The sequence below is a fragment of the Nuphar pumila genome, chromosome 7, assembly GCF_984573655.1.
Source record: "Nuphar pumila chromosome 7, dmNupPumi1.hap1.1, whole genome shotgun sequence".
Classification (NCBI taxonomy): Eukaryota; Viridiplantae; Streptophyta; class Magnoliopsida; order Nymphaeales; family Nymphaeaceae; genus Nuphar; species Nuphar pumila.
In genome coordinates this window covers 26,917,678-26,945,071 of record NC_143255.1, presented here as the reverse complement: position 1 = coordinate 26,945,071, position 27,394 = coordinate 26,917,678, and the positions used below count along the sequence as shown (strand labels likewise).

Genomic DNA, 27,394 nt, shown 5'->3' with positions numbered 1-27,394 from the left:
TCTCTCTCTCTCTGTGGGACATTTGGTTTCCGTTGCGGGTGAAGGAGTCTACGTTACATCTCTGGGCTGAATCTTCGCCGGGAAGTATTTGTGGTTGAAGTCTTTCGACTTCGGGTTCCGGGAATTCTTGCGTTTTCTATCTCTTTGTTCCGGAGATTCTTGCTTGGTGGGCTTTTCTTTTTGTCTCGTTTTTTTCACTGATTCTGGTTGTTTTCCTCTTGGTTTGGCTTCGTAGGAAGGGTTTTAATTGGTGGTGATTCACCGGTATATTTGGGTTCTTCTGGCCTTTCTTTGATTGTTATTTTTGGGTTTCTTTGAGTTCCTGTCTTTTCTGGAAAATCGATGTTTTTTCTGGTGCCTTATGGTGTGGTGGATGACGATGGTTTTAATGAAGGTGGTGTGATGAAAATATTTATATATCTTTTTTGTTCTCAGAAAATTTCATTGTTAGGAGTCATTTTGTGGCTTTATCTCACTATTGATTGAGGAAAATGAAAACTAAGGTTGAAAAGATTGGTAGTTCCTGTTTCTTTTATGCTTTCATCTTGAAATCTAATTATGGTGGCTTGTATTTCTAAGATATTAGTGTTACCTTGGGTTTGGTGTTGATATGAATATGGATCCGCTTTGAAATTCTGTGAATTATTGGTTAGATAGTGGAATCTTGATCTCTTTGATGAAAATTGTTTTTGTTTGGTGATGTAAAATGGGTTTCTTGGTGCTGAATGACAATTGAAAAATATCATTAAAATTTAGTTTCCTGAAGTATTTTAATTTGCTGTGCAAAGATTCCTCCCTCATTTTATTGATGATTTTTTTGTGGGTCTTTTTGATACTTGATGGATAGCCGTATAATATCTTTTAGAGCTAAACTGTGGATTAGGCGCAAATGAATTTTGATACTGAACAATCACAGTTTGGTGGCAGTCGCCTAAGGACTCAGGCCCATTTCATGAATTTCTTGTTGAAATCTGGATATTTTTCCATATTTTCAACTGCATTCAAACATTACACTTTTCTAGAATTTGAAAATTTTGATTCTCAAGATTTGCAACCAAACACACCCTTACTATTGCACTAGTTCTTTATTTTGTTTTTCTGTGGTAAATGTGAAGTAAGTAGCGTAGAGTCACAATAATTTTGTTGAAGGTAACAGAAAATCGAGGCATTTAATCATATTTTAGCCACTAATTTTCGTTCACTTTGTGTTCATTGTTTTAGCTTTAATTTTATATTGATTTCACTTATTTTAGTGATAGGATTTATGATTACTATGACATTGGTACACCTTGAAGATGAATAACTGAGGGAGGTTCCATCACAAAAACAGACAAAGATTGGAGGCTGTAATGGAGTTGGACACAATCAATTTCAAGGTTGAGCAACTCCTGAAGGAGATTGAACTGGATTATTCTTCAATCAAGAAGCCACTTGGTGATGCCTTGTCAGCCATTAAGGAAACTCTGACTAGTATCCCAGAGCAAAAGGTTCCATTCCAGACCCCCTGCTTAGAAGTCTGCTATGAATTGTAGAACGCTGCTTATTCTTCTTTTTCATGTCTTGTATACCTTTGTTGTTGATGGAGGTGAATGGATACCTTATTTCAGGTTGATTCCAGCCTAGCTCCCAACTTCATCAGAGACCTCGGTGCACCTGCTGATAAAATAGAATTTACATTCAGGAAGCCGGAAACCTTTGAAATAGTAGGTAGTTATGCAATTGAAGCAGTTGCAAATCCAGTCACAAATATTGATGTGCTTATCCGTATGCCTAAGGTGGGCCCTTCTATAAAAAACTTTTTCCCCATCCAATCTTTATTAGTATTAATAACCATATTGTAACTTTACAACATTTTTAAAAACTATCATGATAGGAAGTCAAAAATTTAAAAAGGGGATGTTATTTCATTGTGTTCAAAATATTGCAATATTTGAAATATATCATGATTTTATTGCAAGTTTTGAATTTTATAGGCAAAATCTCGGAAAAAAATCTTTCTTCTGATATTTACTCATTTTCTTGCTTATGCAATTTTTATACTTCTAATATTTCAACTCTCTTGGTTTAGCATTTCCCAATAAAAACATGAGAAAAATAAAAGAAGAATATTAATACTCCCCAAGACAATCATCAGTAATAAAAGAATTTGTTTTTTCTAGAACTTTTGTCACTGTGCTAGTAAAAACTTCTGGACTACTTGAACATATAGATGTTTTATTTTGACAGGGGTGCTTCCGCGAGAAGGACTTTTTGGACCACAGATATCATGCAAAAAGATGTTTATATCTCTCTGTCATTGCGAGGTATTTGAAAATGTGTGCAGCTGTTCGTAAGCTAGAATGGTCAACTTTCCAAAATGAGGCCAGGAAACCAATTTTGGTTGTACACCTAGGCATGTATACCAAACCTTCTCCCATTCCCACCCCTCTGAGACATGATTCTGATATTTTTACAATTGGTTTGGTAAATTGAAATCTTGTATCCTATATAAAAGCTCTAGAAGTTAATATAATTACTAGAAGCTAATATAATTAACTGTTCCTATTCAAGTTTTTATCTTCAGGCCTTTAAAAAAGAAAAAATATGTATATACAGAATTCCTTTAGCATAGCTTTCACCTTGTTATTGATGGCATTTCTGTATTTGTTAGTTACTTGTCAAATGTGAAGGACATTCTATTATAATGCAAATGCTACATGTTATGCAGTGTAAATTTTTTATTTATCTCCATTATTGTTTAATCTTGTGTAGATATCTCATATATGGACTGCTATCTCTTTATATAGATGTTGAACATTAATTTTTGCTTAGAGGATCTTAGATCCATAGTTGGTTCACCTTCTTTATCTGTTTGCAATGTTTAATTGTGCTCTGTTTATTTTTGTTATACTTCTCCATAATTTCAGACCAGATGATGATCTATGCTTTAGGTATCTGCTCATCTCCATACGAGGCACTCCAGTTTTATATGCAAATTCAGGCACTTCATCTATGCACAAACTTGTTATTTCTAGTTAATTTCAGGAACCAGCAAGTTCTTCTAAACACTTTTGCGTCTTTTCAATTCCTTGTTAAGTTTACTTCCTTAGCTACTTCTTGTAAATAGCAATCCTCTAGTTGCAGGTTGCCTCTTTCTGACCCTGTTTCCTCGAAGAGATCAAGACTCCACTTGTGCTTTCTTAGCACTTACTGATCAACCTTCTCGTGAACTTCCAACTTGGTGGAAGAATCTTAGTTGTCTTTCTCTACTGTCGATAAATGCTTATTCTCAGATTTACCTCTCTCATCTATTGTGCTCCCAAGCTCCTTGGTGTAGTTAACCCATGGAGAAATCACATGCCCCTAAATCTCCTCTTCCCATTTGAAATTAAAAAAACAGATTTTGTTAATATTTCTAGCTTTTACATGTATATACTCATATGTTATATATATATATATATATATATATATATATATATATATATATGTATTTTTAACAGGTAACTGGCACATTGAACTTTATCAGGGAAGAAAAACAGTTGTTTGAACTACATCATGTCTGCAATCAATGTCACTTCCTTTCCTCCTGTTCTGAAAGATTTGTCAAGGAACAATAGGACAACTATTTTGTACGTGTTAGATTTAAAATAAAGGGAACTTTGTTTTTCAAAATTTTAGGTCATGAACCTTAAATCAGTGAGCCTCTTGTTATTTGGATAAGCTTTAAAATGGTTAACTGACCCAATAGTGTGTATATATATATATTTCTTATTTTTTGAACCAGTAGTTGCTCCGTGCATAAATTTTTGATTCTAGAGTCCTAGACTTAGAATCTTGTCTTGATTTATTGTCTGATATATTACTAATAGTTATGGTGGTTGGACCAGAGTTACCAAAAGTTTCTTAAATACGCGATACTCCTCGCTTCTGAAACTTGATGAGAACCTCGATTCCCCCACTCTTCTCCTATACTTTCCACATGCTTCATCTATTCTTCTTATATGTTCTCTTACTCAAATTTTCATGTTTTATGTGTTTTCTCTCACTCTTCTCACTCACTTCCATGTGCTTTCTCTAAATTGGTAGTCATCGTTTTTATATTTTGTTAAAAATTTAATTCTTACACTAAAAAATCATGAAATTTAATATTAGTGACTTATTTTAGTTTTTATTTGTGTTTCATTTTTATTCTCATTCGATTCTTATATTTCTTTTTTATTACTCGCATCCCACTTCCTATACATTTTAAAATGCATTGCTTCTCACTTCCGCTTCCCGTGTCGTTTCCCGCTTCCGGTTCCTAGTCTGGCAACCATGGGTTGGACACAAGTGCAATGTGGTTTACATGTGAAACTTGTGTTTCACTTTGTTCATATTGCTCTAGCCTGTTTATGATCGGATTTTGAATTGCATTGATCCTTCCATTTTGGCAGGTCTGGGTCTTGGGGCAGCTTCAGAATTTCTTGTACGGATCATCCCAACTACAACCAGTGTCTTTGCAATTTCAAAATTAAATTTAAGCCGCAATAACATCCGTTCTGCAAATCAAGGTACTCATCAAAGTTTATCTGATATTTTTATGGTTTCTGATTATGAAAAATTGTTGGCATTAAACTCTATTCAAATAAAAGAGTTGATCTCTCGAAACCTGAAGGTTGTGCCTGTATGTTGCTTGAAACTTTTTGAAACTAGATTCTCAAGCTACACCAAATTACAACAGTAGCATATTGGAGGATATGTTCTTAGAGAAAAATGCAGATTTTGTGAAAAATATTTTCATTGGTTGGAGAGACTTGGGGCAGGCTTTACTTCTGCTGAAAGTAAGTAATCTGAATCTTTAATGATGACAATTGATTTGTTATGTCTCAGTCTGTTCTTCATATCCGAGCAAATTCTTAAGATTTTGAACCTTTCTCCTCATCTTAAGTTGTATACCATTTCGCTTGATCATGACACATTAGAGTTTCTGTCACTTTGTTTTGTGCGCAACTCATTGCATTATTTAGATGGATTATACTACATAATGATATTGATGAAGTATCGATATGTTGAGGACATTTAACTCTTGTTATGGGATCATGTATATGTTACCTGTCTTTTGTAGTTAATGCCCTTGGGCTATGATTTTTGTATTGACAATTGCAGGTTTGGGCTAGAAATAGAAGTTCCATATATATGCATGACTGCTTGAATGGGTTCCTTTTGTCTGTTATACTGGCATATCTTACAACGGAATCTGGTGGGGCTCGTGTCAACAGGTCCATGAAACCAATCCAGATATTTCGAGTCACCTTGGACTTCATCGGTATGTCCATCCTCCAATTTGTTTGCAAATATTGGTGTATGTTTTGTTTTCTGAGCTTTCTATTTCCCTTAATTGATTCGAGGCTTGCTTTTTTTTTTTTTAATTTTATTTTCTTGTTTGAGTCTTCTGTGAACTTGGTCAGATTTTATTTTTCTTTGGGGGTGGGGTGGGGTGGGGTGGGGTGGGGTGGGGTGGGGAGAGATTGAGATGATTTTTCAGTGATGATAACCAACTCTTATCTATGAGCACATACCAGTATCTATTAAATGATGCAAACACATTGATCTATGAAGATCAGCAATGTTGCACAAAAATGATGCATTATGCTACACCTCAGCAGTGATAAATATGAACCTGTGCATTTGTTTGTAGTCTAGTCTTTGTAAAACAAGCAACAGTTTTAGGGTTAGGTCCATGCAGTAAGTTTGAGGCTGATGAACTGATAAATCTACCTGAATACACTTGGTACTCATAATGCAGTTTTGCATATTTAATTGAGCAATGTTTCATTTACTGTTCACTTTTTCATTGTTTACTAGTCTCTATTAGATGCTTTACTGTGATTGTTTACTTCTATTAGTGTCACCAAGGAATGTGGTTGCATATGATATTGGCATATTTAATCAACCTTTTTCTTCATGCGTTTATCAGTTTTCTTTTTCGCCTTAACCTAGGTATTTTCAAGTTCTCATTTTCATTTCCTGCCATTGGAGTAACTCCCCCTTTCTCTTTTAAATTGGTTTCTTTGTCTTTCCTTTTGTAATGACATGCTGGTGAATGCCTTGACCTTGTTCTGCTAATTTATGCAGCCAAATCAAAATTGTTGGACAAAGTATTGTTTCTTCAGCCCTTATCACAGCATAACGTGTCAGAAGAGGTTGGTTATTGAAGTATTTCTTGAGATGATTTAGTTTTTGCTTGCATTGGGTGGTTTAAAAATGATGTGGCAACAAGAAGCCTTGTTTCGAATGAGCTAAAATCTTTTTCATGCTTTTACATGATTTTAAGGTGATGCCCTGCTATTAAAATTTAATTACTTGGCCAACAAGAGTGGCAAGTTACTTGACCAACAAGGGTGTGGAAGTTAGAAAGACCATACATATGTATGCATGAATGTATCTGTTTCTTGTCTGTGCACCCTTTTTTGTGTCTAGTCTTTTGTTTCCCCTACTTTTTAATCATTCTTATTGGGAATGCATATATATATATATATATATTTATACATTTGTTTTTTAAGTTGTTTCAATGTAACAATTCCAAAAGCATGTTGGTTATTCAGTTTCATATTTAAGGATATTTTTAGAAGTCAACTGGGACACTTCCCTTTATTTGCCAAACAGTCTTTGTCTTTTGTTTTTTAACATAATTCTGGCTTTGAATTTTGACAGGAAAGGCTGAAGTATATGCAGGTGTTTAGTGTAGTGTTGTGTGATTCATTTGGTTTTAACCTTGCATTTAGAATGACCAGGAGTGCCTTTCTGGAGGTATTTGTATATTTATTTATCTCAAGTTTTCTTTTGTCCCATTCTTTTGTGGAATAAAAAACTCTTTGACCATTCAAGACTTCCAGCTTCGGGATGAGGCCATGAGGACTCTAAATTACATGGACAAACAAAATGACACTGGATTTGAAGAGGTTTTTATGATCAAAGTGGATTTTGCTGCCAAGTTTGATTATTGCATAAGGTATACTTCTTAAAATGGTTGTTCAAGTAGGTTTCCCTTTAGAAAATTGCATCTTATGTCTGCTAAGTTCATTTCAATCAGTATGTCATTTGTTGATACTTGCAGTGTGGTAAATGGTTATTGGTTGCCTTTGGTATATGCTTTTACTTTCTCATGGCATGTTACAGGAGGTTGGAAACTCTTGTTTCATTGGGTGGACAAAACTAAATTGGCATACATCTAGGTTGTGCTTATGTCCATTCAATTTCATATCGTTTTTTTCTTCTCCTGTCTGCATGCACTGGTTGCCCAAGGAAGTGCTTCATATCTAATTATTGTTGTGGCCACTTAAGATGGTTGGCTACTGAATCATATGTATCTCCTCACCTTTGCAATTGGTGCCCAGCTCCTTGTGTGTGTCTCCTTAAATCCCTAATCCACAACAAGAGCTTCATTTGCTTGCCTTTTTCTCTTGGAAAAGTAAAGGCCTCTCCGGTGTTGACTGGAGTTGATGTAGATAAGGTTTCCAAAGGAAACGTGACAATGGTGAGGTGCAGTAGAGATAAACCGCTATGCACGATAACTTCTGGAAGTGTGAATGAGAGGAACCAGTTTTTATAATAAGAGATAATGGCATTTATGGGAGACATCATATAAGATAAACTATGATGGACAAGTTAGTGAAATAGTTGTCTTGAGGATTCCTTCTTGTGTTCACATCTCTTATTGTAGACATGTAGCTGTGATTGTTTCCTGATGGTTCTCAGGATGTTTTTTTTTTCATTTTAACGTTTTAATCTTCCATATGAGCTGTGAAGAAATATTGATCTTGTCAAATGATCCTGTTCAAGTTCCTTCTTTTGAGAGGAGGTTGTGACCTATGTCACATGTGTGCGGGTGCGGGGGTGCTGCACTTTTAAAAAACTTGGGTGTGGGGGTGCGGCAAAAATATAAAAAATTATATATATATATATATATATATATATATATATATATATATAAAGTCCAAAAGTTGGACATAAATGACCCTGGGTGCGTTGACTGCACCTAGGGTTGGGTTGACTGCACCGGGTGCTGCACCCGCGTCACGTCGACGCGGGTGCAGCACCTAGTTGGTCGAATCCCTGTAACATAGGTTGTGACTTATATGCACACCATATTTTTCACCTTTTTAACACCTGCTGTATATTTGTCTGGGTAACATGAAAACTCTACTGTATTAGTGTACTGGGTTACAATTATGCCTGGAAAGTGTGTGCCCACTTGGTTTTATGTGGGACCAGGCTGGAGCTTGTAAGTGGCAGTAGCACTTCCCTAATGTGGTCTAAAAGAAGTGTGATTGATCTAATAATATGCACTTGAAAATGCGTGCAACCATAATGTTACATGTTGCTTTGGAGAAGTATAGATTTTACGACTTGCAATTTACGTTTTCTTCAGATTATTGTTCTTTGGTGAATGTGAATAGTGATAATATGTGTGAAGATCATTATACTGGTGGTCTGGAGTTCATTAACCACCATGGTAGTGGAGGGTGCATGATGGTGATTCCATTCATAGTTCCCTTTTGCATACATGGACCCAATGTTTTCCCTGAAGCAAATATGTCACCTGCAAGAGTGATTTAGAAACATCCATGCACATGTTGTAACAGCTTTTTTTTTTCTACTCTTTTCACACTTGCATGGCTAGACGGTTCATATAGGCAAGATTTTCAAATTCATCACCAGTTTGTGCACATGCTTAACAAGTTAATATTGCATTGTAGTCGACGCAATAAGGTAGAAGTGGAGAAAATTTTGGAAGGCTTTCAAACTTGGATGTAAGGTATCATTAGACTTTGTGAACTGATGATCCTATGATGACCTATTGGTAAGTTTTAGTTGTATCTGACATAGGAATTAAAGCAACTGTTTCTATAATTTTTTTGTGTTTTTCAATGATTAACTGTATCAATACCAGAGAAATTTGAGGGTAGAGGATTTGAATTCACATTAACTTAACAAATGGATATCATCTCTCATTTCTTAGTAACCCCAACGAATGCCAAATTGCATGCCTCAAACAAGTATATACATGAATGGAGGTGAGGAGAAAATCCTAATGCCACAAGGGTGATAATAACATGCGCCTTGAAGCATATACAGAAAAAATATTGATGATCTTGGGGTTCTGTACTTATATTTGGTACTTTGCATTTTTCTTTCTTTTCTGGTCTCTTTCCACTTTCTCTTTTGATTCAGATTTTGCTTTGTTTGATTTGAAGTAAATAAAAGACAAACATGAGAACCATGCATTAGACAGCAAGATTTATTAGACCTTGAATTTTCATTCACTGTGAAAGACTGAAAGTCCTTGAATAAAAGTTAAAACACCTTTTAGTTTTAGAGGGACGGAAATGGTAAAGTTGTGGACTAAATTGAAGTGTCCATATTCATAGTGATTATGGCAGCAATCACATGCATTTTTTTGAGTTATAACTTGGTTGTTGCAACTGCATTTCCTTTATTCTTAATATTTATATTGTTTTTCAGGATATACTTGAAAGATGATGTTGAGACTGATTCGACTAAACTTTGCTTGGATAAGGAGCACTGGAGAGTCTCTGAAGAGAATGTGCATTCTCTTTTGGTACAAGGACTAACTGATAGAGCAAAATTTGTCCGTGTTATTTGGAGAAGTACCCCTGTTGAATGGAGTATCGAAGATGTTAGTTCTTCTATTTTGTAACATCTTGAATTTCAATACTAGGTTTTCCAAAAGGTTCTGATCTTCTAAAATATGCTTTCTTTTGGTTGATAGGGTCTCAAAAGTTTTGGCAATGGACCCCTGGTTGTTGGAGTCATAATCAGCTCTTCTGAGAAGGGTTTTCGATTAAAAGATATTGGTCCAAATCCGGAGAATAAAGAGGAGGTACTGAATTTGTTGTTTCTTCTTATATTGCTAGATTGAAATGAAGGTCATGAACTTGTTGTTTTCTGTTTCATCACTTATTGTTTGTCATGAAGTCACTCTTATTTCATGAAACAGGTTATTAAATACAAGAACTTTTGGGGATCTAAAGTTGAGACACGGCGTTTTCTTGATGGAACCATTGCAGAATCTGTAGGTATTGTTTTTTATTGATTGCTATTGTTTGTAGACTTGGTGTATTTTCCAGAATGTACTATGCAAAATGGATTTTTACCCTTTTGGACAGTGTGGGAGTTTCGTGAGTGGGAAAATCATCTTATCATAAAAGCAATCGCTGAGCATGTTCTTTCTTTTCATCTTGCCATACCCAAGGAGAAGATTGTTGTTGTTTCTGACCAGCTTGATTTTTGTCTTCTAAATGGGACTAGAGGTACTACCTGCAGGCCTCTACTTGTCTGGTTTGATTTTTTTTGAAGATCTTGGTTTCTCTGGCAAAGTAGATTTCCCAGAGTAACTAATAGCTTCTGAATTGTGCAGACCCAATTTTGTTTACTGGTGATATTATGAAGGCATTTGATGTTCTATCCAAACGTTTGCGGTGTCTAGAAGATCTTCCTTTGCGCATCTCCAGTGTGCAGTCACTAGACTCAGGTTTCCAACCGTTTGAATATGCTTCTTTATGCAATATTTGTTACTTTTACTTTTGATGCTTCTCCCATGATACTGTATTACAAACATGTCATTATCTTTGATTGGTTTCGTTGGTCTTTCCTTTATTTGATAATTCTGATTGAGTGTTCTGTGTCTATGGATGCATTGGGATATACATCAGTTTCAGAAATCTTTGGTGTTATGTTTGTAGATCATGGAATTTACGTGAAAAACATAATTTCCTGATAATTGCATGCCTTTACCTATATGAACTTGCAATCTATTCTGAGAATTGTTGTGTTAGTAGGGATGTCAATGGGTCGGGTTTGGCTCAGATGTCTGACTGACCGAACCGGATTAGATGGGTTTGGTACAAAAAGCTGAATCTGATTACAAAATCGGGCCGGTTTCAGTTTTGTACAACTGAATTTGGATTCAAAGTCATTTTTTTTACCGAGATCCAATTGGATTCTCAGGGGCACACATGGCATATATATTTTCAATAAAAAAAGTCACCCACGAAACTCGAACTGCAAACATCACTGCCTATCATCGACTTTAGTTTTAGCCGCTAACCACCCAAACACTTTTGCACTTGCGATAAATGGCGGAACGTTATTTCTTATAAACACTGGCAACAAATCCCACTTTTTAAAGCAGATTTTGGGTCGGATTCGGTTATTCGATGTTTACTCGGATTTGGATTTGGTTTCAATAATCTCTTATCTGTCTCCAAATCCGAATCCGAGTCTGAGTCCGATTTAAGCATATTCGATTTGTCGGATTTGGTAATAGCCACAAGCGACCCCAATCCGATCTGTTGACATCCCTGTGATCATTATTTTGTTTGTTTTTTTGTCTTAATGCATCTATGGTCTCTAGTGGCAGCAAAATGATGCTAAGACTCTAGATATCTGGAATACATTTGATATAAAATTAGTTTTATTAATTGATGGCAATTAAATTGCTTCTATCTGAGAAACGGTAAATGCTGAGGTAGTACCCATATGTTACAGAGATGTACAACAATGTGCTATGGAAACTCCATTAAAGAACATGGTAATAAATCATTATAATCTGTGGCTTTCACATTTTCCCATATGAAGTTTACTTGGATTTGATCAAGGGCTACTTGGAGAAATATGTAGAGTTGTTATGTACTGGCAACATGGATGATGAATTGATGATATTTACCAAAGAAGTGATGAAGATAGAGAAATAAACCTGGTTAAGGCTAATAAGAGGTGTATGTGTGATGACAACAATCGTTATACACCATAATTAGTTTTGACAATAATGCCTATAGTCTTGTAAGTTACAGATCAATTACAATTACAATTACAACTAGGAGAAATTTAGATGTTTGGTGCTTAGCAGGTGATATTTGGAGAAACCATACACGAAGAAACCATATTGGAAAAGGGAAAAGGCTTATAGGGGAAGAAATGCCATTTGCTTGAAGCCTTCACACCACAAGCATTAGCCAGCAAAAAAATATCTGAAATGGTAGAAGCAATCTTATTGAGGATAAAACAGAAGACAATAGGTGAAACTAGAGTACATTGTCTAAGAGAAATGGTTCTCATTGCGTCCAGTTCCTGGTAGTCAACTAAACCGCATTTGTTCTTTGAAGCAGAAAGGTTTATGATATAATTGGAATATTTTTGAGAAAAAGTTGAAAAATAAGCAGGACTGGTATCCTGTTTGACAACTACCCTGCTGTGGTTGTTTAAAATCATTTACCATCTTTTGACGTGGTTCAACTTGCTGATCGTCAAGGATTGAAACCAAGATTGGGACACAGATGAGTGACTTCACAAGGACTAGTACATTGGTCGGGTCAATGAGATTTCATCCATCTTGACAAAGAACTTGCCATATTCCCACTAACTAGTCTTTAAGATCCATACCATGTCTTAAGCTTTGTGAATGAAGTCTCATAAGATTCCAAGTTTTATAAGAGCCTGGCCTGGACTCAACTGACTTGAATTGTATCTGTATGCATTACGAACAAGCATTTACAGAAGGAAACACCAATAGCAATAGGTCCAAAATTATGATTGTGGATACCTCAATAAGAGGGTTGAAGTAGCACCACTGGGAACTTGTGTGACCAATTACATTCTTATAATGGCATACATATTCAAAGAAAAAGGCAAGTGACAGTTGCTTGTAACTAATTTCTTGTATAATCAAGTACAACCAGTTCCAGATTTGTCCTTTTATGAGTTTGAAACTTCTGCTGTATGTTGGATGACATGCAATTTGAGGACTTTTGTTAGTCCATGGTGAAGCTGAAAATGTCTATAAAGCTACACAAATTTCTCGCAAGATGAAAACATTCAGCTTATGGAAGTTGACCCTACATAGATATAATAATGCAAGTGATCTGTACTTACATTGCCCCATTTAGGGAAACTGAGTGTGCATTATTCCTTGATTAGTTTAAAAGTGATATTCTGATCTTTCGTTTGGCAAGGTAAGTAGAGGACCATATACTGCTGATAGGATTAGCCTGATATCTTTGTATAGGGAATTAATATTTCACCTTGATATCTCTTGTTTGTTTGCACAACTTTTTTGTATGAGCCATGAGAGAATATTGCTAAAGCCTACTTAACTTTAAGCCTAATTAATAAAGATCATTGATTTTTCTTGTTGCCTATAATTACTAAAACGCCACCTAATCCATCATCACATTAGAAACTGACCTAGTTCAAGTTCCATTCAAGCTTGTATAAAGCGAGGATCAAAATAAGATATATATCATATCATATAAAAAAATCACATTTTCACTAAAAAGTTCTCTAAAAATATAAAAAAATCCAAAAAAATTATAGAATACAATATAAGTGTAACTAAACATAGATGTCATTAAAGATTCATGATTCAACTAAACATAGATGTCTCATCTCATGTCATAATCAACTAAATATGGATTTTGTTACGCACAAGTTTTGTGACAAAAGATACAAAACAAAAACACCAATTATCTTCACCATCAAACATGCCACTTTCAGCATTAGAGATGACATCTTGTTGTGGGCCTTGTGACTTTTCATTTGGTTGTGCAACCACTACCCGGGCATATGCCAATACTTATGCCACTCGCTCCCTTAATTTAATATTCATATTTCTGATTTCTTCTATATCAACACACATCTCAGCTCGTGCCTCATCTATAGACTGTAGCTAATGGACATCGTGACATTCTTCCACCAACTCTTGCAATATGCTCTTTCATGCGGTTTCGGTCCCTGTGAAACAGTAAATGACAAAAGCTGCATCTCAAAGTAGCATGCCTTATATGACATTCAAAAACCTCACAATATTGCCATACTGGCCCATCACCACATTGGGGACGTTGAGCCATTGGTAAATCTGATCACGACAAGTACATTCATTTAAAACAACATAACACTACATTAAAAAACCAAAAGGTTTTCAATTCATAACTCATTACATAAGTTAAAGTTACAATTTTTAGTCATGTTTAGTATCAGGCTTCAACTCAATGATTTTCTCCGTTTATTGCATTGTTCAATAGCTTGAGATGATGATAGTTCATCTTTATCTTCTAAATGAGATTACCTCTGGCAATTTCACTCCCGCAATTACTGAACATTCTCGTGCCTTTTTTTATTGTATTCAATAATACTAGTAAGAAATTCAATATAAATATCAGTAGCAATGAGATGGGTACATAATTTCACGGTAGAGTTGCTATGACCCACAACATGACATTTAAATATATTCAATCCTCCATGCATTACAAAACTACAAGGGTTACACTTCACTACTCCTTTCAATAGGGACCCCAAGTCAACTGGTGTATAATATTTCAATTCAGAATCCTTTGTGAGGCATCCTCCAAGACCGCCACCCTCCACTGACCTCTTAGGGCACACATTAATTAAATATTATCACCATGAATATGTAAAACAATAATAAATAACACTTAGGGACATATTTTGAGTTTTAAGGTCGAAAAAAGGAGATTAAGGTTAAAAATGAAAAAATATCTTCTAAAAAATATAAAAAAGAAAGGAGTCTACAATCCTCCAACTTCAATCATACACAAATGAAACAAAAAATAAATTTTTTTACTTTATCTTACTTGAGTGAAAATGAGTGAAAATGCATTCTTAAGCGAGAAAACTGCAAAAGCCTTTTCCCTTGGGCAAGAATCAGACCCCAAAACGATCTCAAACCTCCTGTGGTGCGTGGATTTCTTTCAAATAGCCTCTACACAAATGGGAAAGTCAGCCCTCAAGATGTCTTCAAAACCCAAAACTTAAAACATAAGTTTTGGCCCTTTTTAAAGTGCATCGCTAGTGTATCGTATGATATTGGTATGGTACAGTATAGAGTTGTATTGTACGATACACACTCATATCGCGATACACATACGAGTGTATCATATCGAAAAACCTAAAAGTATCGATCGTACTGTATTGTCCGATACAGTATGATACTTACAACATCGGTTCCATTGTATGATTGGGTCAAAAATGTTTGATGTTGTGATGGTTGAGATGTATACTTTGTTATTTGGCCCTTATGGCTTACTGTTATCATTGGCCCTAACTTTTCAGCCTTGTGACAGCTTGGTTGATAGCTCACAAGCGTTGTTTTGTGAAAATCCTCTATGCCACTACTATTATATAACTAAAATTTATGACTTTATCTCTAAAAGGCGGATACCAAAAGCTCTGGCTATGGAAACATGTTGAACTAAGACAACCTTGATGTTACCGTTAAAGAACGATAAAGATGTGTCACCATCAGATATCTAAACTTGTTAGGGTGCTTCCATTGTGAGTGTTAAGGGTGTTTTACTTCATCTTGTTATGAGGTAATGCTGCTCTATTGTTCCCTTTTCTGTTCACTTCAAAGCTGATATCTTGATCTTCTTTTCCAGTGTGCTGGCACGAACAATTGTTCATGTGCTTACGTGATTCATGACTTGTTTTGCTTGTTCTTTTCTTTTTTTTCCCTTTCTTCTGGATGGTTAATCCCAAGATCTTAGGGGTTATTTTCTTGATTCAGTTCTATTACATTTGATAGCATTTGTCATCTTGCTTGATGAGATCAAATTTTATTGTTGTGTACCTTATATTTATATTAGTTTTTTTTGGTCGTACCCATATGCTTAGCATCTCGGCGTACATCAGTCTTCCCTCCTGAACCTCATCCCCTTGCTCACGAAAAGGATGGTAGGCTTGGAACAAGAAGCTCGATTCCAACTTGTGTTCAATCAATGGAAGTCATGATTCAGGTAATAATCTTATTATGGGCATCCTGCCTGAGAGTATTTCTGTATGATAATTAGTGTTTTCTTTCTTGTTTGTAGATGGAAGGATCAGGAAATTGGCCGCTAGATAATATTGCACTTGAGAAGACAAAATCTGCTTTTCTTCTCAAGATTGGAGAAAGGTACTTGGGAGCATTTTCAGTTTGTACCCTCAGATGCATTGCATTTTTTTTCTTCATTTCGTTTAGTATATTCTTCCTATTTTCTATACATGATTGGATGGTCTTTCTTGCAGCTTGCAGAAGCACTGGGGAATGATGTGTATAGCTACTGAAGATGAGGTGAATGTCCTAATCTCAGGATATGCATTTCATCTCAGAATATTGCATGAGAGAGATGGAAGCTTGCTGAAGAAACAAGGTAGAGGTCCTCTAGGAACCTGCTAATATTTCTATACTGTAAATTGTATGTTCTCAAGTTTGACTTCAATTTATTTTGAGTAGGTGTGGGTGGTCCAATACAGAATGACACTCCTGTAGACAAGGACCTCTTGGTCCGGAGTTGCCATTCTTCTATGCTTAATGGTTTACAAGGTCGTTATCCTATGTACGGATCAATTGTACGGTGAGATACGATGTCTGGTCCAGTTTGGAAGATGCTGTTTATTTTTTTCTGATTTCTTCTTTTCACATTTTGTTTTAATGTGAAGCCTTGCAAAACGATGGGTTGCGTCACATCTATTTTCCGACTTTTTGAAAGAGGAAGCAGTTGAGTTGCTGGTTGCTTACTTATTTGTGAAGCCTTTTCCATTTTATGCTCCATGTTCACGGGTCACTGGATTTTTAAGGTACAAACTTGTGGCTACCTTTTTCCAAAATGATCGTCATTTTTTTAAAGGAAGAATAATAGTCAGTTGATGCCTTATGTTCTGAGATGTATATCAATCAAGTAGGTGTAGCAAGGTTGGTAAACTTTTGGTTTCCTTCTCTTCATCTTTGAACATTCATATTTCTGCTAATATACAACCTCAGAGTCAAAAAGAAAAAGTAATCAGTGTTGTAGAATGCACCTAGAGAATTAATAGGACCGATAAAAGGGGGCAAGTTAGCTTTGAATTGAAGCATTTTGTATGGGACAAAATTCAGAAAAATGCCAAACAAGTAAGGATAATGTGATCTGTAGAAAATTTGGAAAAAGAGTGAGCTCAAAAGCAACACAACTAACTAGTAGTCATACCTTGCACAAGCAAATGGAGCATTTGTTTTATGAAAGATGGAAGAGAAAGAGTTTACTAGGGACAAGTCTGAAAAGTGAGGAAGTGATTTATTTTCATATGAAAAATGAATACTTCACTATAAGGATGAGGATCAATAGCTGCAAATTTTCTCACCTCTATTGCCCTATTTATCGTTGCTATAGGTCTATAACGGCGACAAAAAATAGCCGCCAATTTTTGGCCTTAATTGAGTAATAATGGTGATATTTATAGGTCGTCGTTAATGTATGACGCAACATCGACGAAGAATCTCGTCGGAACTGGGGACACCAATAGCGGCAACCCATGCATATAACAGTGACATTTTTGTGTCGCCTTTATAGCATGTAAAGAGGAGAATTAACTCGCTGTTATAGTTGATAACAACGAGAAGTAAGTCACCGTTATATAGGCTATGAAGGCGACAAATAAGTCGCCGCTATAGGTAGTAACGATGATATAGGTTCAGGCCGATAACGATGACACATGAATGTCGTCGTTATAGGCTTTAACCCTGCAAAAATGAATTTTTTATATTAGTGTTAATTTTTTTTACATTACATTAAACAAAGCGGCACATACAATTCAAATATACACTTCAAACATCTTCAAATATACATCCATTCAAATATAAACATACACTTCAAACATTAATTCAAATATAAACATATACTAGTCTTTATACATCCTGAAACATCCATTCAAATGTAAACATATACTTCTTCAACCTCCTCAAACATTCATCATCTCCAACCTTCTCAAACATTTAACTTCAAACATACATTTAAATATAAACATATACTTCAAAAAACAAACATACATTCCTCTCTAACCTCCTCCCTTACATCCTCTCCAAATCTGCAACAAACCCACTTCAAAAAACAAACCCACATCCTCTCCAATTCCCTCCCCCACATCCTCTCCAAACCTGCAATAAATACACTTCAAAAAACAAACATACATCCTCTCCAACGATGCAATACCATCCTCTCCAAACCTGCAACAAATGCACTTCAAAAAACAAACATACATCATTTCCAACCCCTTCCCCTACATCGTATCCAAACCTACAATAAATACACTTGAAAAAACAAACATACATTCTCTCCAACCCCCTACATGCTCTCCAAACCTTCAACAAACACACTTCAAGAATGAATATAATCTGATAATTTAAAAAAATTATTATGACAATGTTAATGATGATGATAGCGGTACGAGAATTCAGTCCGATAACTTATGAACATTTTAATCATATTACGATTGAAGGCTTTATAATGCTTTCGCCTTTTCCTGCACTTCCATGAGAATATGAAAAAACATAAAGATAATATTAACAAAACATCTTTTTACATTTAAGAGGATATCAACTTCAATTCAATATATATATATATATATATATATATATATATAATCAGTTTCACACCAATTACAATATCTCACTATGGTAAAAATTAATACAGATCAATCGTAAGAAGAAGATATAAACAAACACGTGTCCTTAAAACATAACATGATATAGACATCTGACGGTCTTATCTACAAGAAAATAAGAGAGATCTAAAATGGGAGGTTCTATCGGAGAAAATCTATGGTCTTCATTTACTCTATGAGCTTCCTAATTTCTTCTCTCTCTCGTTCTCGGTTTTCTCTCTCACACTTCAAATATTTGCTTGGTTTGCTTCTAGTGGGTTATACATTTATTTTTTCTAGGTTTGCATTGAGAAGATTCTGTATTTGGTAATTTGTTATAAGAAACAAATGTTAATAAGAATGACAGTAATAATTTTTTAATTGTGTTAAAGAAATACTGGATTAATATTTACTTGAAGCCGCCATGAACAACTCTGGAGCTGCAGGGGCCTATGGTGTGTGGGGGGTCTTCTCTTCCTCCCTTGAAATATCACCCACTTGTGATATGAAGTCGATTCCATCTAGATGTTCACCTTGGTTGGCGGGTGGTGAACTGATCCACAGAGAGGAAAAATGCCCACCTCCTTGTCGTGAACGATATGTTGACATCTGTTAATTTTATGAAAACAATATTAGCTCAGACTACACCGTACAAAATTGAATAATAAAAGAATATTCACTATCATACAAAAACAACATTAAATCAAATGAACGTTAACAATAAGATCATGGAGTTAAGATAACACACAATTATGAAATATAAATAAGGGCCATATACATTTTTTAACTCATTTTCAAGAGGAAAAAAGAACACAAAACACTTACATTACACTTCATTTGTGACCTTAAATGCTTTGTCAACTCTTCAATATATAGATGCTCAATTGCACTTATATCAATTTCTGGGTTTAACCATGAGTCCAACCAATTGGGACTTTCTGACAACATTTTATGGTAAAAATTTAAAAATAAAACAAAAACAACTACAAATAGATTATGATAATTGATATCATCTGTATCTTTTATTGAACACATTCTCTAGTCTTATCTTATATACATGGGTCAAGAAAATTGCCACAGGTTTACTCATGAAAATGCAAGTAGATCAACTGTTTATAATGAAGGTTTGAAGTCAACCAACCATATAATCTGCAATATTCCTGAACTCTCTTAGGAAAACAGAAACAGGAAACCTTGACTCTATATTTAAGCAAAGAGAAACAAAGCATGTCATGGTTGCTATCTTCAATCAATATGTATGGACATGGATATCCATTTCTGCCATATGTGTGCACGGGATGAAAAAACAGTTTGGTTTTTGTTTCAGGCATTGTTGGATACTTCAAGATTTTCTTTACGCTTATTTTGCACCTAGTGAGAGGTAGGTCCCATTTTACATTTTGCTTTATGCCTCCAAAGCAAGTATGTATGATTAGGGTTGGCCACAATGAAATATCTCAGTCACGAGCATTCACATGGAGGAGAGCTATAGTTGTTACCATTGAATTTAAAAGTTTAAAGGCATCCTGTGTAAGATGTTTTTTTTTTTCTCCTATGAGGCTTTAAAGACTAAGTCTCAGTGGAACATCCTAAGCTCATGCTGACTAATCTAGGCCCCATGATGATGACCATCCATCTCTTCCTCCCAAATATCTTTGATCAAGATTCAAAACCGTCTTTATGATAACCCTCTTAATAGATTGAATACGTTGCCTATGCGACAGATAGGGAAATTAAACATACACTTTCAACGAACACCACAAGTCCACAGATGGGTGGTGAAAACCAAGACACAAACGATTTATCAAAAAGTGCAATGTACAACATAAATATTTCACTGCCAACAAGTAATAGCTTGAGCATATTTAAAGAGGATAAATACCAGACAGACACTATTACCCCCTCTAACATTTCTGTTTTGCAAATATTTACCAATATTTCAGGTGATAGGCTTAGTACCAAATTTATGATAATGAACACAATTGAAGCTTCATATCAAAGAGCAAAGAGTTGTGCCACTTTTGGTGTAGATGTCTAGCAACTCTGTCTCTACCTTATATCAAATAACAAGAAGCTAATGCAAATCAAGCAGAATAATACGGTTAAGTCAATGATTTCTGAAACTAGAATCAGATTGAATCTTGTGATAAAGAATTTTCTTCCTGCCAAGTACATCAGCAGATTACATGGCCACAATCTTCAAACAAAGATAAATCCCTAGGTAAAAGATCAGTCAAGGTGTGCACACGCACACACACACACACACATGGGCAATACCTTACTGTGGTTCATTCTTGCTTAGCATAGATCCAATCCCTAAAAACGAAAACTAACCCTTCAATCACATTTGGCACATGTTAAGATAGGTTAACCTTAGAACCAACATGACAATATGGGTTATTTCTAAACCATACTTATCTAGAGGAGTTCATGGTGAGACAAACCAAGCCGAACCATGAGATTCTCAGATTGTTTCCAGTGGCTGCTTGCACCAGACCATTTTTCTTTAACATGTTAAGTGTAAAGCAAAAGTGAAACAAACAGAGAAATGCTTGGGAAACAAAACTGGATTTTTAGATTTCTAAAATGCCAGGAAGGCTCAAAATAATATGAACATGATGATTTATCTTGTTCTATTGTACAAATTTAACAATATGCTTCTATTCAAATGATTGAAACATTCTTGGTTTTCTTTGTGCACTTTTATGTCGGATGCTAAAATGAAAAATTACATTTAAAATGAAAATGAAACCTACACTAATATCACTAAGGCAATGGTACAAAAAATGTTTGTCATTGCATAATTTATTTTTGCATTTTCAATCTTCTGCACTAGAAACACCCAAGAAGCAACCCATTAAGAGCTGTTGTATTTCAGAAAAAAATAGAGATTTTTCAATTTCCTAACATCTCATTTAATTTTCTCTGTTCCCATTATATGTACACATATCAACATGCCAAAAAGGTTAGTTTTAGAAAAAGAAAATTTTCATGCCACTGATTTGATGTTAAAAGCATGGCCATCATGCTTGATCAGGGAACATATAAGGCACTACATCTATCTTACTGAAGCATGTAAAAGATTAACTTGGGCAAAGTAGATGCAATCATGCAAGTTGCCAGAATTACCATCCATTCCTACACTCATTATCCTAAATAGCTCTTTTATAGGAAAATTCAGAGGGAAGTAGCATACAAGAATGAAACAAAGCTACATACTGTGCTAACTGCTTGCTCAAATAACTCCCTTGATTGCTCTAGTTTCGACTAACCATATCTCTTCACAAACTTAGATAAATAGCTAATTCAACTATCTTTCACATGTGGATACTTGAAAATCTTCACACCTCTCTTGTAGACCTTAAATGCATCTTCAAAGTATTTATGCCCCTCGGAAAGTATAAAACAAAGAAATGCATAAATCAACAATGAACAACTCAGTTTAAATTTTTTCTAAAATTGGAAGATGAAAATATAAGGTCGGTCAAATATTTTCCTCTAGAAAAAATGCATAGTTTAGTATAATTTGTGGGGTTGCCATTCTTAGATCAAGGTAAAATGTCCACAACTTCCAACATGACAGCGATGAGGCACATATCAATCCGATCGACACAACCAACAAATTCCATTATCTGAATCCCGTTACCCTAAAAACAAGATTCTGAGACCCGCTGATTCATTGCAACCATTCGATCTCCAGCAAGGCAATAAAAAAGATTCAAAAAATTCCATTATGTAAACCAACCGATCATGATCTTCTCCGTCAGTGTTGCTTCTCCGCAAATAGCATGTAATAAACACACAAATTCCCTAAAAAATCCTAAAACCCTAAAATATGATTATTTTTAAAGAAACCCAGGGGGCTGGGTTCGGCAGAGCCCAACCCAGCCCTACTGGCTAGGTTCAACTGCAACAAGGAGAGAGAGAGAGAGAGCAGGCACTCTGGCAGCGGTTCAGTGAGAGTGCAGAGAGATCATAGAGAGAGAGAGATAGAGAGAGGGAAAAAGAAGAAGGGTCCGTTGGGCCGTTTTAAAATTCTAGGCTATAACGACAACAAAAATGTCACCCTTATAGAATAAGGCTATAACGGCGAGATTTATATCTGGCCGTTATATATCAATATCGGCGATATTATATGCCCACTAAATATGCTTGTAAAAGTTTTTAATGGCAATAATTAACTGCCATATAATGTCGCCGCTATAAACATACCTATAACAACGATATCTAAAGTCACTGTTATAGGTATATTTATAACGACGATGTATGTAATGGCCATATAATGTCACCATTATAAACATACTTATAACGACGATATCTAAAGGCACCATTATAGACGTTTCTTTAACGGCGACATTTGTTCGGGGCCAAGGCATTCATGGAGATATTTAAAATTGCTGTTAATGCTAGTCCATAGCGGCGACTTTTATTGTTGCCATTAAAGAGTCGCCGCTATTGACTTTGTTCCTTGTAGTGCTTTCACATGTTACAACAAGTTCAAGGCAAACATATCATCTGTTACTGCAAGTCAGTGGGAAAATAGATCTTGGTTAAATGCACTTCTTGGGATTTGAAGTCGCATCTCACTCATGTGGCTTCTGTTATCATGAAAGATTCTCATAAAAAATTTGTGTGCTTCTCTCTCTCACACACAAAATCTAAATAGGTGGGAAAGGAAAATTATCAAAATCAACAGCAATTTGGTTTTAATATAGGATCAGATGTTTTCCCATTCAAATGCATTTGGTTCTTCATTTAAGTTTTAAACTATAACTAAGAATGAAATTGAATCTGACCTATTGGATCTATAATCAAATCCAATTTAAGAACACACTGTCCCAAATAGTGCCCCAAATTATCAAATATGAATAATTAGAGATCAAGCATGCAAAAGAAATTGACCTTGGGCATTGTCCCCTGCTCCAAATGATCTTTTTAGGGACTGGAGATGACCATTGCAGATGGTTGAATACGTTTTCATCCTGTATTCCGTTGAGTAGAACTTAGTGTTTAATGTGTAAGTTTGAATAATATAAATCAGTCTAAATCTATTAATAAATTGGTTAAAAAACCTGTTATGGTAAATGATCAAGGATATAATTATTTAACCTGTAGCATAAGATATGGCTTGTCAAAAAATAGAAATAAGGCAAATTGAAGGAAACAACTCTGAATTAGGATTTGAAGCCCATATTTGAAAGTATAACCTTTATAATTAAGGTTGTCTTGGAAAATATAGATACAAGCTTCCAGTGATCTTGTAAAGAGAACAAAGAATTGCTTCCTAAGCTGTCCGAGACACTAACGGGTGTTTGGTTACTTCCATTCATTTTGTTAGATGGGGTATTTGATATTTTTTTCATTTTTCTTAAGTTTGCTTCGTTGTGTGGCTAGTAAAATGGATAACCAAAACTAGGATAATTTAGAAAACCATGACATATATAGTTCTATCTAATAGTTGGAGCTACCAAAACACGGGGAAATTTTTTCTTTAAATTGGGAAATACAGTTGCCATCATTGTGCTCTTTGCATCTCCCTCTCATTGCTGTTTCCCCCATCTTCCCTGCACTATCTTGGAGTCCGCTCAGGCAAACTCTCTCTCTCTCTCTGTCTGACACACACACTAACAACAATACAATGTCATCGATGCACATGGGTTTCTCTTTCTTGAATTTTTTGGTCGCTTCTGCATGTTTCCTAATTTGTATTTTTTTCCAGAAAATTTCAGATAATCATTGCCCTGCCCTTGCATTGATCATGTTGTTTATTTATTTTTCATTGCCAGGTTTCTGCGCTTGCTCTCTGAGTATGATTGGTCTCATGCTCCTTTAATAATCGATATAAATGGTGATTTGACCTCAACAGATGAAGCTGAAATAAATGTAAGTTCACCAGATCAGTTGGTCTCTCTCTCTCTTCCTTTTTAATTTGATCATTTTGATTATGGTTTTGTTAGAGCAGGAAAGCTTCGTCCAGATTAGAAAAACTAATGAAAACAATGCTGACAATGGACTGCTAGCACTGTTCCTAGCCACAAAATATGATAAGAAGTCTGAAGCTTGGACCAAGTTCTCCCCGAGCATAACTGTATGTTGTGTTATCTTTTTTGTTCCTTAATCGATGGTTGATTTCTTTTTAACAGCATATTTAACTATTCTCAAGGTCAAACAAATAAATGTCTATGACATGCTATCATTTATTTTTCAACTAAGTTGTAGGGAGCTTAAGATTTGTCATGCAACTTAGAATGAGGACATTTGGGTGTCCATCTAATATCATTTCCTTCTACAATCAGCTTTCCTTCTCCATGACAGGATGATTATCATTCTTGTTAGAGCTGAAATGCAGTGTATACTTGTAAATCAGAGTTATGCTTGCTGTTATTTATCTATTTCAACATCAGAATTTCTTGGTTGTGTGTGTGCATCTGCATGCATGTGTTCCTCTGCTCTTAACATATACCGGCAGCCAAGCTGGTAACCGAGGGGCAATTTTAGGAAATTCCATCCCCAAGCTCGTGGCGTGGTGTTGTGATTCTCGTTTTATGAAGTGGGAGAAGGCCATTGCATGTTCATATTTGAATGGGAACAGTCTCTTACTGAAGGGAACATGAAACCTCTCACATGAACCTATGAAAGGAGGGTGCCTCCGTTCATTTCAAGTTGCCTGCCCTTCATATGAGCTGGCAGACAGCATTTATTGCTTGCCTATCCAGTTTGATTTTTCCCGATTTGGTGTGACTTTGTTTACTTGTTCTAGCTTCATTTGTGTGTGCATGTGTGAACATGAACTTTTACCTATTTAAATGCTGGATTTTTTGGGCATTCCTACATTAGCTCTCGTTTGGTTTGTAAAGGCCATGTTTACTACATCATGTGTCTGTTCTGTGCATATGAATGTTGTTGGAGCCTGTGCTGCATATCATGCTTGCGTATGTATTTGTGTGCATGGATGAGAGGAAGAGGGTGCTTGTTCCTCCACATCAAATCTTTGTTATCTTTAGATCTTAAACTTATCAAATTTAGTGTTGATCAATAGTTGATAAGTTCGCCTTTGGCATGTTAATCAATATTACAGGTCTTAAAGAGGATTGTATCCTATGCTCGGAGTGCAGAGAGTTTTCTTACAGACCTAATTTTACAGGGTGACAGCGGCCAAAGGAGGTGGGAGGTAAGATGAGTGAGTTTCAATACGTACTGATCTTTGTACATAGTCCTAACAAGTGATTTGCAGTCCCTATTTAGGACTCCCTTGAAGAATTATGATGCTGTAATCTTGCTACATGAAGATAGGCTTCTCCATCCAGAACGGCTTCTTTTCTCGTCTGACCTAAACTTAGGTAGGTTGAACCAAGTATACAAGGGTCATATGGATTTCTGTTCTAGAGAAATACTAAATGCTTGTATTTTGTAGGGGTGAGGCCGCTTGTTCATGGGAACATAAGCAATGACTTTGCTCCATACATCCCGTTGAAGGAGTTGATTGGGGGTTTCCGAGAAGCAAAGAAGAAGCTGATGGTAAATTTTGATCCTGCAAGGTGTCTTATAGAGGACATAAAGGTAAATCCGTTTTGTTTACTGCCTGAAGAACAATTTTCTTTGTTGAGTGCTCAGACCTGATATGATTATTTGCAGCAAGAGTTTCGTGATGCATTTGGATTGTGGTATGATTCTCTTGGTGGTGATGCCATTGGTCTGACTTGGGAGAAGTCTTTGAAGGTAATGGTGCCACTTGGACTAAATTTGGGGTTTCCAAGGTGCTGTACGACACTAACAGATAATTATGTTTCTCAGAGAAGGAAAATTGAAGGCAATGGTGCTGCAATGGCGCGCGAACCTGTGGAACTTCTGAAATGTGTGGGTGATGTTGGTAAAGGATTGGTAAAGAGCATTTACCTTCTAAAGTCTAAAAGAATCAGGGAAGACTAAATTATCCACAATCACAAGGACACCTGGTTGCGGCGTGTGCTCACAGAGAGTGAGAGAGTTTTAATCCATCGTGAGCATTTTCTCATGTAGCATTACAATTTTGTATTTGCTAGTTTTGGGAAATGTTTGGATCCATGTTGCAATTTTGTATTTGCAAGATTTCGGAAATGTTTGGATCCCAACATAATTGCTAGTGTCTGCAGTGTCTTGGAAAATTCCTTCTTTTTTGCTTCATAAATTTGGACTAGAAATATTCGTACTTTTTTTTTCTGTCTAATGAATCAAACACAGAATTTTGTTTCGAGGAGAGGATTTCAGAAACCATGAGATCTTTATACATTTCATAGTATATTTGAAATGGAGCATTGTGACCAAAATCTTTATTCTAACGGAGATTGCCTTGCTTCAACACCGTCTTGGTTGGTTCAGTAAGATTTTGCTTATTTAAATCCTTAATAACAAACTTGTCAATGAGATTCTGAATCCTTACAGCCATAATGGGTGGTACACTCACGGGCAATGTTGATCTGACATGAATCACCATCCTCAGCAAAATAATTTGTGAACTAAATGAAGCTCCAGTATGTAAACTCGCCAACCAAATAAGTTTTTTCATTGAAGAAAAAACAATCAATATTTGAACGTCATTTGAAATATTCATTGGAATATAATTTACTTTCGCTCAAGAAAAAAAAAGAATGATCGTATATTGTAGAATTCTCAGTTTGAATTTTGCATTTAATTGGATGTTTAATATAGTAATGGTTGGCCTTCATATATATATATATATATATATATATAGAGAGAGAGAGAGAGAGAGAGAGAGAGAGAGAGAGCTAAGCTGGTTAACCTCATTTGTTTCAGCTTCTTTTTCATTCGCTAAACTGGTTATTATATTGTATGTTTCATTGACCTCGTTTCTCTCTCATTATTTCATTCCAGCCCATTTGTTGAATGCCCATACACAATCAGCAGGACTGCTTGGATATATCAATTGCACCTTAATTCTATCTTTTGATGCACCCACTTA

General features: G+C 35.6%; 1 protein-coding gene across 2 annotated transcripts; it reads left to right on the top strand.

Moving 5' to 3' along the window:
* LOC149831628 (nucleolar protein) lies at nucleotides 1-26,671 on the top strand. 2 transcript variants are annotated; one of them, XM_090012154.1, is made up of 27 exons: nucleotides 1-166; nucleotides 1,260-1,487; nucleotides 1,608-1,775; nucleotides 2,227-2,392; nucleotides 4,413-4,529; nucleotides 4,672-4,799; nucleotides 5,125-5,284; nucleotides 6,094-6,161; nucleotides 6,673-6,768; nucleotides 6,855-6,970; nucleotides 9,484-9,658; nucleotides 9,752-9,862; nucleotides 9,980-10,058; nucleotides 10,149-10,292; nucleotides 10,400-10,513; nucleotides 15,670-15,791; nucleotides 15,867-15,949; nucleotides 16,063-16,187; nucleotides 16,271-16,391; nucleotides 16,477-16,614; nucleotides 24,222-24,318; nucleotides 24,398-24,523; nucleotides 25,514-25,606; nucleotides 25,670-25,775; nucleotides 25,850-25,995; nucleotides 26,071-26,154; nucleotides 26,230-26,671. In XM_090012154.1, the coding sequence occupies exons 2-27, from the start codon at nucleotides 1,350-1,352 to the stop codon at nucleotides 26,362-26,364; spliced, it is 3,156 nt and encodes a 1,051-aa protein (XP_089868280.1). In that variant the 5' UTR covers nucleotides 1-166; nucleotides 1,260-1,349; the 3' UTR covers nucleotides 26,365-26,671. The 2 variants fall into 2 exon arrangements, with proteins under 2 accessions (XP_089868280.1, XP_089868279.1); XM_090012153.1 differs by having other exon boundaries at nucleotides 1,254-1,487.
* The last annotated feature ends 723 nt before the right edge of the window (nucleotides 26,672-27,394 follow it).

Bases quoted from the DNA above. Each gene is read 5' to 3' on its own strand.
- LOC149831628 (XM_090012154.1), top strand. From the start codon at position 1,350: ATGGAGTTGGACACAATCAATTTCAAGGTTGAGCAACTCCTGAAGGAG. The intron at 24,524-25,513 runs GTATGTTGTGTT...TCAATATTACAG, and splicing joins AGTTCTCCCCGAGCATAACT to GTCTTAAAGAGGATTGTATC. The intron at 25,996-26,070 runs GTAAATCCGTTT...GATTATTTGCAG, and splicing joins GTCTTATAGAGGACATAAAG to CAAGAGTTTCGTGATGCATT.